General features: G+C 34.6%; 1 protein-coding gene across 1 annotated transcript in view; it reads left to right on the plus strand.

The window, feature by feature from the left end:
- LOC138336513 (uncharacterized) overlaps positions 1 to 19,038 on the plus strand; it is a 70,063-nt gene that overhangs the window by 23,065 nt on the left and 27,960 nt on the right. Inside the window, exons 16-24 of the mRNA XM_069286020.1 lie at positions 2,692 to 2,868; positions 3,547 to 3,609; positions 4,296 to 4,371; positions 6,415 to 6,508; positions 7,498 to 7,599; positions 8,948 to 9,101; positions 9,730 to 9,875; positions 10,155 to 10,314; positions 11,130 to 11,323. Coding sequence (XP_069142121.1) covers positions 2,692 to 2,868; positions 3,547 to 3,609; positions 4,296 to 4,371; positions 6,415 to 6,508; positions 7,498 to 7,599; positions 8,948 to 9,101; positions 9,730 to 9,875; positions 10,155 to 10,314; positions 11,130 to 11,323 — 1,166 coding nt within the window. The remainder of the gene's footprint in view (positions 1 to 2,691; positions 2,869 to 3,546; positions 3,610 to 4,295; positions 4,372 to 6,414; positions 6,509 to 7,497; positions 7,600 to 8,947; positions 9,102 to 9,729; positions 9,876 to 10,154; positions 10,315 to 11,129; positions 11,324 to 19,038) is intronic.

The following is a 19,038-nucleotide window of genomic DNA, read 5'->3' on the forward strand; positions in this document are numbered from 1 at the left end:
TATACAAGAAGACTTAACAGGAACATACAAAGACGCACCTCACAACTCATACCACATACTGGGAGGCCATTCTTATATCAAACAAACAAACAAGGTATCCATGTGGTTTTGTTGACGGGCGGCGACCTGTTCTTTTTGACGCGGTCGTAAGGTGGGGATTCTCTATGGGTTATATATGACACTGGGGTTGAAGCATTTATCTTATAAACTGATGTGAAATGTATGTGAGAGCCTTTCTGTGAAAGGATGAAAAGGCATGATTGCATGGTTACATTGCATTACCTGATAAAAATGGTTCTTTGTATAAAATAGATAGGCGATACACTTTGAACCAACATATTTATTAGTAAGTACCTATTACGCGGGGAAGCAGATTCCGTGATACTAACTTTAAGTCGTCGAATATTGGTATCTCCCTCGGAGACCTTGTCCTCACTTGGCTCCGATGACCAACATGTACACGCTTTCATAATCATAAAAAATACAGAGGAAGAAGTCGTATATAGCCTCGGGTGTGAAGAGGATGTTTAACCACATATTTACAGGTTGAAACAGCTGTGATTATATATATGTAAACAATCCTCTAGGGTCATCATACATCAATAAAAGTAGCTGTTATAAAGCCAGAGTTCCTGGAGTTCAGTATTGATCGGTTAGGTTGGTATTATATTAACAAATTTCGTTATTTTCCCCATACAGGAATGTATGCCTCCGTTGTGCCTCCGGTGGGATAACTTAAGCTATGATATACATGAGTTTAGGTTGTACGTGAATCCTTTTCTTCTTGATATACACACTTTAAACTGGTTTCTTAGCATGTATATATCCGTCCCTCCATTCATTTAAGTGTGTACTATTACTTCAAAAACTAAAAAGTATAAAATAAAATGTGCATTCCTATCCCATTATGGCCCTTTCCAGAGGGAACTGTTCTCCTATAGGAGAACTGTTCCCGAGGGAAGGGCCATTATAGATTTAGTACTCACATACATTCATTATGACGTCATATATTTGACGCGTGCTCATTCCGGGGGTATAGTCCCGTAGTCAGGTATAGTTCCCGTAGTCAAGAAGGACAGAGAACTGTCGCAAAATGACATGGCTGTTATCAATCGCATTCCTAGTAATTATCATGTGTGTACTAATAAACGTAGATGTACTATATGATATAGTCATAAGATATTATTTTTATTTTTACGAGTTGCAAAGATATGTTATTGTCAATACTATAGTGCTAACTGACAGGAAATGTTGAAATTTAAGCCACCAATCTCTTCTAGGACAACCTCAAAGCAAATATACAGATTATTTACTTAGTTGAAATCAGAACTACTTCTTTATTATTGCGAACATCAAATATTATTGCGACCATTGACGAAATATCAAATGAATTTGCCATCCTGCATCTGTGGGCCTGGTTCCATGTACCGTTGCCCTCAGCCCAAAGATGTTGTGTACCGTTGCCCTCAGCCCAAAGATGTTGTAGTCTATATACAGTTAGACTCTTTCCATTCATACTAAAGCGATTTCTCTAAAGGAAGAAACTATCAAATGAATTTGCCATCCTGCATCTGTGGGCCTGGTTCCATGTACCGTTGCCCTCAGCCCAAAGATGTTGTAGTCTATATACAGTTAGACTCTTTCCATTCATACTAAAGCGATTTCTCTAAAGGAAGAAACTACCATTTCCCTATTAGGTCAACATCTCTGCACCCCGAGATGGATGTAATAGGTTTTATCATGTTTCTCTTACTTTGAATTTTTAGAATGTTCTTTCGACAGTAGGAAAAGAATGTGGCACTTAGACATACAGTGTATACAAAATGACCTCCCTTCACTCATGTATGCTGGCAGCATACAAAAATATATTACATGTATTTATTCTATTTTACTGTAACATGTTTTTCTCTCTACTATGCCATACTCTTCTTCACATGACAATTTTTTCCAAAAGATTATGAAAACAAATGATAGAATATTTGTTAATATTTTTTGGGCTTCCGTTTTTTGAAAGTGGATCATTTATTTACATACTAATGCTACATATTAAAAATTAACCAACATCTTTTATTTATTTCAGTTATAAAATGGTTTTAAAATTTGGCTTTATATTTAGCTACATAAAGCCACTATTTGTCAATTTTACTTTATCTTCATCCAAGGAAGCTAATGATCAAACAGAAAAAAATTATTTACATATTGCATGACAGAATCGTAAACATTTGTTGAATTCTTTCTATTGAACACCGTCACTCCCATCCTTACAAATTTAAGGTCGCGATGTTTACAGAATTGGTACCTCTTCTCCTCAAAATATTGCAGACCAATTTTACCATTTTTTTTTAATTTTCTGCAGAACACCGATGTTAAAGCAATTTATACTGCATAATATACCCTACTAGACCATGCCAAAATACCGAAGACAAAACACGAACCACGGCATGTTTTCATTTTCGTATAACAATTGCAAGGAATTATCCGTTTTCCTTACTTATTTGACACCGACCGTTCCAGGCCACTAGTTTTGTTTTATAAAAAAAAATCTTAACACGAAAAATCGTAATGTCAAATTTTTATGATAAAGTCCACGTGTCATATTAAAGTGTACAAGGCTGACGTCTCCCCTGAATTCCGTTAATTACATTGAAGAATTTAAATAATTATTATGTTAAACCTGATTTCTTTTACAAGGCTGACTGGTGTAATGACTTAGAGAAAGGAGAACTTTTGCTCTCATACAAATTAAACAGAAACGCATACGCATCCGACATAACCGTCGACTGCCACACCTATTGGATGATGCCCATCAACGAAACTAACCTTCACCTTATAGTGACTCTTCCTACGTCGAAATGTACCCAGTTTAAGGTATTTACAATTTTAGACATGGGCGTGTTACTGTAAAATATTAAGGACTGGAGCACTCAATGTGTTATTTATACAATATTTCAAACAAATATGTACGTATGTTGTAAATAAGAATGTTTCCGCGAGTTGATATTTTCAGTCAGTTATCACACAGCGTTGGGTGTAAAAATGGCCACTCCGTGATTATGTTTATAGATGTATCCACGAGTCAAAATTCGCACCTGTTGGCGTGGCTATAGCCACGTGGAAAATGATTCCGTTTTTGGAATGCTGAAGCAGACAGTTTTCACAATCCAAATTATGAAAATTAATTATATATACAGCAGCATACTTGTCACAAGCTAACGCCACGCATACTGGGCAAATTTTGACTTTTTATGGTATTTGTAATAAATAAGAACCAAGCTAACTTCAGATGTCCATAATGTCTTTTTTGACAATACTATATATTTATATATTGATTTTAATCTAAGTGATGATTCATTTTTGATATTGTATAGATTTTGTGAAGTTTTTATTGTATCACATTTCACTTCCATTAAGAGTTTACATTATGATAAAACAGACATGTCGATGTCGGTCTCTGTTCCATAGAGGTTACATAAATATAGTGTATAACCTCGAATATGAAAGTGCACACATCTCATTCAGATAGATCATTTGATGTTATTTATCCAGACCTGTTCCTGTACAGCGGAGTGTTTGCCCTGTTCTTCTACACGACAACAAAGTGAGTGTCAGGTCAGTATATCTGTATTACTCTGCCCTTCATTACGTCATTTTAACGTAATCCAAGTAAATTTCCGCGAAACTAATTGATAACGTTCGAGGAGATATACCGTTCACATTTTTACGGATCTCACCTTCAGAACAAAATCGCTCAAACATCATCCCTGTGCAAATAAAATGTTTTAATTTTATAAATCATTAAGCTACACAATAAATAACGAGCAAATATCAACGATAAGAATGTAAACATAAGAACTTTTATCACATAATTAGCCTGATATCCAGTGTTTTCGCCCATGTGATATTTTTGCTTATGTCACTAGCGTAAAATGACCTGGAGCGATTCTCATTGGCTGGAAATTCATTGTGTCGTCATTAGGAAACAATAAAATAATGTAATGAAAAATGATGTGACGTCTGGATTACGAGGACGGCGGGACAAAATGGCGGCTTCCACTGGATTTTCGGAATATATTTTGACGTGAAATTCTTTATTATGTAGGTTTTTGTAGTTATATGATAAAGGTAACTTAAAATTGTTTTCATTTCATATGAGATTGTCTGAAACTCATCTCGTTTTAATTTTTGCTGACCAAGGCCCGCAAACCTAAAGAAAACTTCTTAAACTAGTTTCATAAAATCTCATATGAAATGAACACTCATGTATGATCTATACATAATACCATATACTATTTCAGTGTCCATGTACATGCAGAGGTGATCTGGGTGACGGCTGTAGCTACAACAATAACACTGGATATCAGGCCTGCCCAGGTACACATTAACATCTTATCCAATACCAATCTAATTAAGATTTAGTCTTGTAACTCAGCTCCACAACGATACTCTAAGTTACGCTCCAATACAAGATTTAACGATACCCTGTTTGGGGTCACCTCAGCATGACCTCTGGCCTAGAACCGGAACATCTTGGGACATACTATATGTAGCTAGTAACCATTTATACTAGAAAATGAACCACGCCGAAGATTTCGTAGGCAACATGTTATTTGCTAACCGTAGGGGTCATGCTGAGGTGACCCCAAACAGGGCATTGTTAGATATTGTATTGGAGCGTAACGTACAGTATCATGGAAAAGCGGAATTACAAGTCTAATTTTAATAAGATTGATCCAATACGAAATGTATATCACCATAACAAGTCCCTATCATATAGCTTTACAAATGTAAACTATGAAACTGAATAAAATGCAGCGTCAACATATATATATATATATATATTAGGAAAAAATATTGAGTATATTTATTTCATTGTTTTGACTCTTTAATAGATAAAAGTCATAATAATAATTTCTATGGCACCAACTTATTATTAGATGATATGACTACATGCTCCAAACGAGAACGCTTTTTGCATCTTCAACACCAGTCAAATTCATGTCATTTTAAGATAGCTTCGAAAGCACGAAACAAGAAATATCAAAACATTCTGATATCAAATGTGATGGGAAAAATAAAAATCTATATAGAAGCTCGTGGTGTCATCCATACTACACCATGTGCTTCCTTATTCCAATCCTCGACACTCCAGGGGTTCCAATCACTTACGATCCCTACACCTCTGGACTATCTCATAGTAAAATTGGAGGCAACAGAACAGGTAATTCAGTCCTTTGATGAACATCAAAAGAGCCATATAATGGTACACTGTGTGGTCGACTGTGTGACTTTGAAGTTGAGCGCCACTCTCAGTAGTCTTCATTGGTCAAATGAGTTCCACTGAACTGCCTCCAATTTTATTATAAGATAGTTCAGGGGTGTAGAGATCGTAAGTGATCGGAACCCCTGGAGTATTGACGATACCTTATATCTTCATCAATGTCTTAAGACTACGAAATACATCAAAACAGATGTGACAAGATAATTTCAAAGTAGTTTTCTACTATTTCAATTTTGTAACAACATTTAACCTGGCTTGAATACGTCGTACTTCAAAAATTGGTTTTATCGTTAGTCATTAATCAAATGACGATAGATAAACGATATCAAGCCATATTAAAGATGCATAAATGATGTATGTGGATGCACTAAAGTCTAAAAAATGTCATCATAACGTTATTATGTTCCGCTATATAAATTATCAAGACAGATATATTTTGCTTTTTGATTTTGCAATTACAGTTTGATAAAGGTCAAGTAGTGCTTTTATTGACGATTTAGCACCATGGTTTATTGATTCTACATTGTTTTATTTATGATGTTTGAAATAAAGATTGATCGTGTGAACGTTTCGTATTTCATAGCTCAATTTTCCATCGAGATTTGATTTTGTTAGGAATCACTTTTAACTGAAATATTTCTACAGTTTTAAATATAATATGCCTGTTAAATATAAACAGTATAGACATTATAATCCGTTGGATATCACGTTCCGACAGTGCTATAGATTAATGTAAAACACCTGATCCCATGGCGTGACGTTATATGATATGATACGTTGGCAGAATCTAATCTGGTTTATATATTTGGTTACCAATATAGGGGAATATCTACTTGTTTAGTGTTTCCGTTTTGAGATCCTTCTCAGAATACCACATTAGTAGAGGTTGTAGCTTTGTTTCTTTTCGCTTTGTTTTGTTATTATTTTTTTAGCGTTTTCTTAATCAGCGTTAGAAAGCTCACGACTATCTGCCTTTCTGGTGTACAAGTGATTATCTATTCATGTGCAGTAATAAGGACATAGATAATAGTGTGATTCTAACTATTATGACTGTTCAAAATAATGTAGATCATTTTGTTACATAGCTTTCCCATCAAGATTATATTGATATAAATAATTCCAAAACTTACTTTCAGGGCGCGGTACACATTGGAAGACGTTGACTAAAAAGATCATTGTTCGCCCAGAAGATCTGAATCTTAGTGTATGTGAACCTTCCTGCAATGACCTGTACGTACCTAAGCACCCTTCTCTGTGTCTCATTTAACACCAGCTTATTACATCCAGAATGAACCAAACACAACTGTGTTGCAGCTCGGAATGTCTTTAGATCATTTTACTATAACGAATCATATCAAACAACAAAGGAGAAGGTACGTTAAGACTCGAAGATGGCCCCAAAATTAATTCTCCAGTAAAGAACAACATATTTTGCCATATAACAGTTGAATACATTTGCTAACACATTACATCCCGAAAATATCCCGCATGTGTTTATTATGTTCACTATGACGTCATCAACATGCAGTTTCCCGCCATTTTTCACAAAAATCCTTGACACATCATACTTTTTGAGTGTTTTTCTCTAAAAATGAATGTGGCCGCCTTCGTGGAGCAGAAAGAGATTTTCACACGTTGTGTATCGTGTATTTGCGCATAAAGGTGGCGGCCAAATCCATTTCAAGCCTTTTCTAACCTAAAGATGATGAATTTCTAGCAAAATTTGGCGAGAAGAGGAAAAACATCAGTTTGATGACGTCATAGGTGGAGCACATCATGTACATGGTTATAAAAAGTTATGTTTTGATGAATGGCAAGTATGAGAGTATTTATTGATGTGAAATTGATGTGGATCAGAGTTAATATTTCTCGGCCTGAAAAATTAAGGCCAAATACTGGTCCTATCATATCTACTCCTTTGATGAAATAGATATTCTGAGCGTTTTATAAATAGACTGTATTTGCAGTCTCAAAAGTACAAATGTACCATTACTGCATGCTACAAGAAGGTCTTACTTCAGTAACGTCTGTTGATGTAGATACAATCAAAGAATTTAAATGATATTAAAAAACATTAATGACAAACAGGTACTTCCTTTATAAATGTATTACTTCTTCAATCAATATCAATTATCATTATAAGAGGTATGTTGTTATCTAACACATTTAATGATTAATTTGTATAATATGGTTATATACAAGGCATCGTTTTATTAAAGGTCGGATGTCAGTTCCTGTTCGTCTGTACCTGGATGTACATGGTGTACAACTGGTTTGTACAAGTTCAGTCCACTGTGTACAAAGCATTGTGTCATAGACAGGTAACACTCCTATAACAATAGTACAGGTACAGTACAGTCCCTAGTCACATAAATAAAAAAGTAACTTACAATGTAACTTAGACTCCAATCTTTAATTTGCATTCTCTCCTGTAGACATATATTGCAAAATGCATGGCCATACGTTGAGTACCAATTCAAACAGATCCATTAATCGTAATCTGGTCATATATTTGTCAGTAATTCAATTTTGATTGTAACAAGCATGTTCATTGACTTAAAAATGCTTTATTAGCCCATAAAGGAAAACATGGCGTCGCCGTTAGTAACTTAGCTCTGACTTGATCAGATAACGGTGGGATGATTTCATAGACAATAGAATCCTAGAATGAGTTTTAAATATTGAAGAGATTACCTTTTATGAAATCTAAGCATTAATTTGAATATATTTTCATGTTATGGAGATATAACACAAAAATCGGAGTGTACTTTCTTCATAAACGGCTTTGCGATTTATTTAGACTACATTGTACACTCAGATCTTTGTGTTACATCTCCATTATATAACAAGAGATCCCAGAGAGATCTTGGCGTCTACTAAAGGATGATCTACGTCTGACAATGTAAAGAAGGATCTTTTCTATGCTTTTCAAACTTTGACTACATACTACATATACAACTTGAGACAGATCGCTTCAGTACGTTCTGAAAAATAGCTGTGACAAACTTCAATTATTAAAATCCAAGATGGCGGCCTGTCGGCCATTTTGCCCACCGATCGGCCCCAAAATGCATTATGCACAACAGGAGCCCTAGGACAAACTGTATATAAAATTTGAGATAGATCCCTTCAGTACTTTCTCAGAAATAGCGGTAACAATCTTCAACTATCAAAATCCAAGAAGGCGACTGTCGACCATCAGTCCCAAAATACAATATGCAAAACTAGGACCCTAGGGGAACCTGCATGTGAAATTTGAGACAAATACCTTCCGTACTTTCTTGGAAATAGCGTTAACAAACATCAACTATCAAAATTCAAGATGCCTTTAGGCCATCTTGTTCATCGATCAGTTCCGAAATCTTATATGCACAACTAGGGCCCTAGGGGAACCTGCATGTGAAATTTGAGATAAATCCCTTCTGCACTTTCTGAGAAATAGCGGTTACAAGAATTGTTAAAGGACCACGGACCACGGACGAAAGGCGATTTGAATAGCCCACCATCATTATATCTGTTCAAGTTAACCTTAAAATATTTATTAACCATTGATTATTAATTTCATGTAAAACATTTCAGCAATTTTATTTATAATATGCATAATGTTAACGTAATAAGCTAAAGGGTTACCTCTATTTTATAGCATTACATGATTTTGTTTTGTTCTAGGGTGGATATAAGATACACTTCTCCTTGTATTAATATCTCCTCAATCGATGTCAGTCTGATCCCAGACATTAAGTCAGCTGTGGCCATTGCTTTCGACACATTATCATCGGCATTCAGAAACATTGTTTCCTTTGCGCCAATCATAGACCGTGAGGTACAGTGTACATATTTATATTGTGTGCGGTGCACCATACTTTAATTTAAACTGCTTGTTCTTGCCAGTTGTAGTTACGTGTGAATTGATTTATTACAAATGATATCTTCGATATAATTATGTTTTATATCAATATTTCAATCAAAGCATTTGCCTAAATACAGACGTTTCACACCTCTAAGGTGTATTTTTACAAATAATTTAATTTCAATTTAGATAGAATTCAATGAAAAAAACCCTTATTTAGTATTACACCAAAACCAACAGCTCCGTGTCAACGATGTAATATTAACAGGTGAATAAAAGTCATAAAACAAAAGTAAAAAAAAATGCTTATCACTTTATCTTTTAATAACGCACTGGGTTTTATTCATAATGCTTCAAAGCTAACATAATCGCAGGTCGAATATTTCGCACTCTTTTTCTTTTACTTTGACGAACTTCAATCTCTGCTAAACAATTTTAACAAGTTTTACGGGATGATATGAAATGAACAACTGTTCAGATATTTTCCCAGTGACATTTTCTTGCATTTCATGTGTTTTTCGAATTAAAAAAGGTTAGACAATGTTTTATTTAATTATGTAAATTTAAAATTTAAAATGTATGTTTCTTTGTGTATAAGCAGGGTATGATAGCAATAACAGTTGGCACTATGGACGGTAAGCAGATCGAAGGAAATGTTCTACGTGCCCTCAATACCACTCCTTTAATTGTCTCGTGTAGTACGTGTAATACCAATCTAACCCTATACCCCGAGGCCTTCCCTACTAAGTAAGTATGTCTATCACCAATCATTCATTTGTAACGTAGGAATCAATTCGACAAAAGTCTCGAAGGTTTTTGTTATTTCAGATGGGGTCGTTTTTTATAATTACCTTTGCAGGTTTTGTTCTATAATAATCTGATTGTCTTTGATGGCCTGTACATGCACAACACGATCGTTAGGTCATTCAATGAAGATCAATTCGTTTTTAAAATTACTTTTTTTATCAAATTCGAAATATAAGACCTTTGGTATTTTCTTACGCCTTTGCATTTGCTTTTTTCCAGACTAGGCATCACCTTTCATCTTGATGCTATCAATTTTACCTCAGAATTAGCCTCGAGATTAACATTGAGAGCTTTTGTAGAGAGGATGGTGCGTCGTGTCCTCTCATCGCACCTAGAGACGAGTATTTTCCTTACTCTCGACAACATCTGGCTTTACGAAGTAAATATAGAAATATATAGTGATAAATCACTTAATGATAAGTTTCAGCTTGTTTCTTTAAGACCTTTGATAAAGTATGATAACTTTTATCGTTGGTACAAGTAGAAAATATATTCAATATTTTGTTTAACTTGATAATTGTCTAGACGTTTGTAAACCAAAAGATGACGCTTTGCTAAGTTATCTCGGCTTTCCATGTCTAGTCCAACTCTTTCTCCAACATTTCTTACCTGACGTAGTTGTTTCTATCTAGGCCTACCATATCTAAACATCATCTTTAATTAGTCAATAGAGAGTCAGTGGATTATATTTTTAACCATTGTTTCATTAATTTAGATACAATATCTTCCTCTAAAAACCATGTTGTAAGTTTTTAAGTATTAAAGCTATTTTTAAACCAATTTTCCCAACAGCACAAAATCAATTACCTTCCTTAACAGAAAAACCAAAGTCAATATCATTTAATTACATTCTCAATAATGGGAATACAATTTTCTGATTTTGGAGTGATATAGAGGCTTCTTTATAAGGCAATATTACATACATAACTTGTGCATTCGTATGCAATAATCAAAAAGTATTTTCTATTAAATTCCGTTTTTTTTAATCAAACTATCAATTTGTGTCACAAGAATATAATATAATTAAAAATTGTCATCCATTATATATATGTTGAAACCATAAACAAAATCCAGTCAATTAATTTGTCGTACATGTATTATATTTTATACATTGACTGTAACGAGACAAATTTTGATTTTGATACCTTATATCACTTTTTGTTCACTTTCACTATGTTTCGTGTTTTATCGTAGGATATTTTGAGCTTTACGTTACAAACACCACCAGACATGACAAATGCCCAAGCGATGGATCACGTTGAAGTACTAACGAAAGACATGCTTCAAAATCGCACGGTATTCGACATCATGGGCACCAGAGCCACTTTGGTAAACGTGACAATGATTGCTGGAAACCCGGATGTTTGTGGGCAGCCATGTATCTACACGTAAGTATTGCTTAATAGCATTTCAGTCGATAGCCTTCTGATATACCGTGATGCTGTTAAACGCCAAAATGATCATAGGTGCTAATTGAAAAAAAAATGTTAATATTTGACGAACATCCGTTTGTTGTATAACACATTCTCCATTGCGAAAAACATTTCGTAGTTGATAGCATTCCAAACCATAAAAACCGTTAATAAATGCGAATGAATTAAGAAACCTCATTTTATTACACAAAAAGTAACGGCGTATTTCTTGTCTTCAATTAGCAATACTCTTTATGTCAACGATATGGCATTTAGAAGTGAATAAAACTCTGTAGCAATGCCTATTTACTATCGAACGTTATCGCTCATTTGTCTATACCAATTTTACAATGACAATCCAGTGACTGGTACTCGGTTAAATGCCAAGGACTAATGGAATTTTATTGACATGGTTACCTTCTTTGGTTTATCTGTTAATCATCACAAATCTGCCATGTTTTTTATCGCTAACTAGGTCCAGTGCTATCAGTAGCATACTCCTACATGGTTGGCAGACGTTTGACGATTTCTTTCGTTTTGATATGACAACAAATAGATGTGTTAGGGTGATCGGGTTGTGTAGTGATTAAGTCACCCGCCTTTCACCTAGCCGGCCGGAGTTCGATCCCTGGCACGGACGTGAAAAAGTTAGGGGTCACCTGCCCAATCACGTGGATTTTCTCCGGGCACTCCGGTTTCCTCCAACACTAAGATTCCTCGCGCACTTACATCCGGGCCATCGAGAGTGATTTGCATAAGTTGTAAAACTTGTTTCGTAATCGGTGTGAAATAAATAAAGTTTATATGTTTATATATTTTTTTAAATAGATGTGCCTGATTTCCTGATACAACGAGTCGTATGTTATAAATAGAAGATACGATAGCACTTACATGGAATATCATTGTCTACGAAGTACACCTTTACTATATTACATGGAACAATATGCTCAAATACATAATCAAATAAACATCTGTTACACAAGTTTCTACTATAACAAAGAAACACAACACGTACGATAATGTATATACCGCAGCCTCCCAATATATACAGACATCCACACGCAACATATCACTTAATGGGGAGGTCATCCTTATATGGTCGTATCTGCTAATAGGACGTTAGCCAATCAGCCAATCATTTATTACAGTACAATAGTCAATGGCCGAAGAATATTCGGAAAGCTACACCAGGTCTGTATATACTACGTATATTACTGACAGGTATCAATGGCATGCCTAAAACCAGTATATGTCAGACTACCATACATATGTAGGTGTTTATATACAGACCTGTATCCTACAGACAAACCACAGGTAAACAAACGATCATATAGGCTATACAAATAAAAACTAGGCCATAAATATGCCACTCTGTCTCGTGAGATGCTCGTGATCCCCTAGCTGGAACGGTCAACTACAAATATAACGCTTTAAAGGAGATAGATGGTTTAGCAAAACAATGATAAACATGACATGGATGGGGTTGAAGGAAGTATCTGATGCATTATTGCACGAGTCCCATTATCTGACACAGACTGTGTAATAGTCATTATCTTAAATATTCAATATACGACAAATTCTTATTTCAGATGTACCTCAGCCATTACCTGAGATATTCAATACATAACAGATACTTTTTCAACCGGTTCAACAACCATTACCTGAAGTATTCAATATGTAACAGATTATTATTCAACACGTACATCAGCCATTATCTTAAATATTCAACATACAACATTATTATTCAACAGGTACATCAGCCATTATTTGAAGTATTCAACATATAACAGATTATTATTCAACATGTACAACATTCAATATCTGAAACATTGAAATTAATATTTAACAAATTGGTTAATTTGTACACAACACAAAGATAAACTAAATTGTGTCGGTGTTTTTTTCCCTTTATTTGTTATACATGTACGTTGTCCCATAGCCACCATATACACTATGCACTCATTTCATAAACCACATTTGTATGACAAATTCGTGTGATTGCGGCTTTTTCACGTCCTATCTGGATTCAGCTGCCGTTGTTTTATCAACACTAGGATACTCTATTTCTATGTTTGGGCGAAACGTGTCACAAATATTTTGTTGATATATACTATTCAATACTTTCATAACCTACATTTTGTATTTCGAATTAGTGAAATTCTGATTTTCGAGTCCTATGGATTTAGTTGCTATGATATAACTTACCAAACGTTTTTTCTGGGACCTTTCTGAACTCCATCCACCATACAAAAAGTAACATAATGCAATACTTTCACATACTACTCTACATTCTTACCAATTTCTCGTATGTTCATACATTATAAATCCAGTTGGTATATTGTTTAATATACACTGAAATGCAATTTTACTCTTTAACATATGTAAGAGGTTATACGTGTTGTGCTGTGACTCTCCTGAACTCTGCGCATGACAACATTAGCTATAGTTTTACAAGTAAAGCCGTAATGTTAACTAACATTGCAAATTCAATCTAAATCTTTGTGGTGACAGTTGTTATATTGTAAAGTCATTGAGTTTAATTTATTCCGTTGTCACTTCGAGACAAGGTTTGTTTTGTGTTGTTAGATCACTCGGTGTTTCGGTTGAAGGAAAATGAAAATAGATTGAAGAATTCTTGAAAACAATAACTAAAAGCGAACATGCGAAATGTACTGCCTGAGTATCGAAGGCATTTTGCAGCATTGTAAATCTTTAAATGATTATCTTAAAATGGGTTTTAATAACTGATTGGTTATAGCAGGCAATATTCACGCCGTCGTAAACAGGTGATACTCTAAAGCTTAGTTTACATGTATATGTATGTTGTAAAAGATATTTTTGCAACAATATTTACTATATTATTTATTTCAAGATACCAATTATGATGTGTCCCGAACCTAAATACAATGAATGTTATATGTTTGTTAAAGATTGCCCATTAGTTCACAATAGACTTATTTTCATACTAAACCAAAATTGTATAATACGAAATTATCGAATCATATATAACTTGATAGCCAGGTCACAAAAAGAAACGCTTAAATCAAATTTTCTCGATTTTACTTCATAAACGTAGTTTGATTTTCACACTATGCCAAAAAAAAGTTTTCTTTTTGTTTCTTATTCAACATCGAGCTAGTTCACTTATTCCGTCACAAAAATTCATATGGTCTACTAAGATATTTAATTTAAGATTTTTCCATTAACATCAATAAAACTTGCCTTTTGAAAATTGTACGCTAATTATATATTATTAAGAAGATAATTCGTGAAGTCATGGGGGAATTTTCATGAAAAGCTAGAAGTTAGCGTAATACACATACCCCCAAAACGATTGTTAAATTTCTACCACCGATATAAGGCCTTATCTGTATCCACCAAATGAAAATTACTTTTCTGATTCACCTGATTCACAAAATCTCAGATAAAAAACTTAAAAACGGAAATTTTATATTACTTACAAGATCGTTAGTGAACTGATATGAAATGAAGTATGATATGTATTGCCTGATATTATTTTTTTTCATTGTGTATATATTGGCTGGTATTATCATTTCGCAACTACAACTGGGTCTAATTTTACGAATATTCATTAACTTTAATTTAATTCTCCATAGGAAAGCATTACAGATTTTAAGGAAGGCTCCTTGATTTAAGATGGGTTTTTTTCTTTAGCGCATGGAATTCTTAGAGCATTTAAAGTTAAGGAATGTTCGTAAAACTGTCATATAACATGCTAACAAAATGGAAGTCACCTCTTCGCACAGAGCTACAATATAGTTCGGAATGCGTGGGAGTGTAGCACAAGTCAAGGGAGAGTCAGAGCCCTGATTGGTGTAATTAAATGGCCGAGTTCTTACAGGAAATCATTGAATAGGGATATAAAGTTTACTAACTAAACATACGTAAATGTCCCAGTCGTGATAGACACAAAACATCCAAAGCACTAAAAGCTGGCAGTGACGTGATTTAATTATTTGAGACAATGTCTACGTTATTCCTGAAGGTGTCATCTTCAACAACATTTTTGTAAACGGTTTGAGGAGCGAACACAAAATACAATTATATCACTTTTCGCTAGAAATATAAGTCTGCATTTGTCACTTGAGAATATCGTTGGGAAACTTTGTGAAACACATGTTCGATGGCGTTAACTGAGGATTGTAAGACATAATTAGATACGTCTAAATAGGTGTGAGGGAGTGAGGAATCTGAATTCCGTGCAAAGAGTTCAGTGAAATTCGGTGCTTACCAGCAGATTTATATATTATGGGGTCATCTAAGTACACGAGCGTAGAAAAGAAGGTAACGAGTCCATGCTTAACGCGGATTAATAACAATTTCATCGATACCAATTACTTTATATCAATTTAGGTTAAATCCGTACACGATTTTAATGATAGGTCAGTATCACGCAGAAGCAATGTGTCTAATACTCAAATAAAAGGGAAATCGAAATGTCAACTTCAAGTGCAAATTTATCAATATAATGTGTATGAAATGTAACATAAGAATGATATCGAACAAATAATAACACTCTTATATTAACAGCGACATTATGCTACACTTTAGCTTCAATACGAGCATTGATATAGGTGGCAGAGAGATTGGTCATATATAAATTAAGCGAATAAAAATGATTTTTCGCCAATGTAACAGTCGCCTTAGGTTGTCAGAATCGATATTGCTCATCACGTCAACCAAGAAGCCATATTTGAAGACATTTCGCATACATTAGAAGTACAGACTAACTGGGATTTTTTTTTTCTGAAAGTGAACTTTGGCTGGATAGATTCCAGGCAGCGTGGCCTTACTGCACTAAGTGTACCGACATCTACAGACAAATGTCGGCGACACGGGCAGCTGTTTTTCGTGTTGAATGTATACTTTGTGCACTAAGACTGAATACATATCTCCGGTTAGATAACACGTAAGTAGAGAATCTCACCTCACCATAGTAACCACAGACAGAACAACCCAGCTAACCCTAAATGTGCAACAATGGCAACCAAATCGTTAATGTAGCATGTGATGCGTCAAATTATAGACTTCATATTTCACAACAATTGTCAAAGTTTGAACAAAAGTTATCCAAAAGCTATTGACTTATTGGCCATTTTACATGACCTGTTTTATAAATAAACTATTTTAAAGGTATAAGCCCCGTTTAAACCAGTGATTTTGTGATTGCCTATAAATCACTTCTTTGATGCATTTGGATATAACATTTGGTTGATAAAAAGTGTGTATGCATCGGGCTAACATGAGATATTATTGTTAATGCGTAAATCGTTGTGTAGCTTGTAAAATTGGCAAAATATAGGAGAAAAATGTACACTTCCGGAAAACAAGTCTACCGAATAACCACGTCATTATGTTAACTTGAGTCTATAGCAGGTATACAAAGGATTCGACTTTACAATCTCAAGCCATGGAGTTCTTTTAGACAATGTCATGTATATGGCGGTTGGAAATTAAATCATTCAAATATGACACATACTATGGAGGCGCTCCGTTTGATACCATGAACCTATTTAATGTTAAAATGTCATCTGAACATAGTGAGAATGTTTTTTGTAAGAAAAAAAGTGTTACATTTATAATTTTAAGTGTATTTCAACAAATCTGCATATTTTGCCTCAAATACAGCGATTTAACTTTTTTCTCAAACCTTCGTTTCATGTTTAGTGTTCCTAAAGGTAAACAAGAGCTGTTGGAGAACAGCAAAGCTCGCCTATTCAGAAGAAGTCGATGTTCAAGTATTTACTATTTAAACATGGAAATATAACAAATTAACAGACTCCAAAAAAAACCTAAAGGGCCCCAAATTGGTTGTATTATCACGTTCAGCATCCAAACACATTAGGAAAATAAAATCATAAACATTTATGATGACTTATGCTTAAACAATTGACAAAATAGAAACTTGCTCAAAAATTTTAACATGGAAATATGACAAATTAACAGACTCAAAAACCCCCTAAAGGGCCCAAAATTGGTTGTATTATCACGTTCAGCATCCATACACATTAGGAAAACAAAATCATAAACATTTATGATGACTTAAGCTTAAACAATTGACGAAACAGAAACTTGCTCAAAAACTTTAACGTGAAATGGGACACCAACGCTGACGCCGACGCCGACGCCGGGATGACAACATTAGCTCCCCCTATTCTTCGAATAGGCGAGCTAACAACAGGAGTATTTGTGATGATTCAAATGGCTTCCTATATGCCATATTTGCAAGATATCATTTTCAAACGTGATTTGCATGGCAAGGTGAAACAAGACTCATAGTTTATGTTTTTGCAAAGCCGAATTCAGTCAAATAAATGCTTCCTGTTATAGACACTCTAAAACATAACGTCATGGCATTTTGGTGACAGAAATATATATCGAATGATATAAGGAGATCTTTTGTCAAAATTTACACAACATTAATGTCCCATGTTAGGCCCAATGCATATCCACATATCAACTTTGTTCTGCGAAATATCACTACATCGTTCAAACAAGAGTTAAAACCATAAAAAATGTTTTAAATAATACCAAGAGGTAAAGAGGGCCTGTATCGCTCATCTAGGTTTTTTTAGTAATTATAATTACAATTCGAAATAGCAAAATTGACCACACGATTTGCTTGATATTGAATCCTTACCATATAGTTATGGTATCAATACCACATGACTACGGGTGTTATTTAATTTGTTATTGATTTGATTTATATTAAGTTCAGAGAAGAAGTTATTTATATGCATGGAAATCGCCAGATTGACACTTTTGGCCCCGCCCCTTAGAGCCTTGGGGGTCTGCCCCGCCATTTGTACAATTTTGAATAACCACCCATAAGAATGTTACTAATGCAACATAAGTGCTATCACATGCTTAGTTTCAGATAATAGTCATTAATATGGAAATAACCAAATTTACCCCTTTTGGCCCGCCCTCCAGGTGCCTGGTACAACAATTATATATGTAGGTCCGTCCAACCATTTTTACAATTTTGAATCACCACCCGATAAGGGTGCTACAAATGTAATTTGAGTGCTATCCAATACTAAGTTTCAGAGAAGAAATCGCGTTTATATAAAAAAGATAGCCAAATTGACACTTCTGGCCTGTCTCTCAGTCCTCCGAGGTGTCAGCTCCACCATCTGTAAAATTTTGAAATCGCACCCAATAAGGATGCTACTATTGCAATATGAGTGTTATTCCCCTGGGGTCAGCCATATCATGTGTACAATTTTTATTCCCTGCCTATAAGTATGATATAATAGCAATTTTAGTCCTATCCCATAATTAGTTTCAGAGAAAAAAATTTTATATGAAAATAGTCTAACTGATCCTTTTTGCCCCGTCCCTCAGGCCCCCAGGGCCGCCATTTGTGCAATTTCAACATCAGACCCTACATGTATACATAGTTTAGGAGAAGTTGTTTATAATTTCCCATCACTCAGGTGGTCAGTCGCACCATTTGTACAATTTTGAGCCCCCCTCCCATTAAAGGATGCTGTATATGCAATACCAGTACTCTTCAAGGCTTAGTTTCAGAGAAGTTGTTTATATGGAAATAGCGAAATTCAAATTTTTGGCCCTTTACTTAGGCCCCTTGGGGTGAGTCCCACCATTTGTACAATTTTGAATGTCAGTCATATAAGGGTGCTACCATTGTAATACGAGTGTAATCA

Source organism: Argopecten irradians, chromosome 12, assembly GCF_041381155.1.
Source record: "Argopecten irradians isolate NY chromosome 12, Ai_NY, whole genome shotgun sequence".
In the NCBI taxonomy this organism is placed as follows: domain Eukaryota; kingdom Metazoa; phylum Mollusca; class Bivalvia; order Pectinida; family Pectinidae; genus Argopecten; species Argopecten irradians.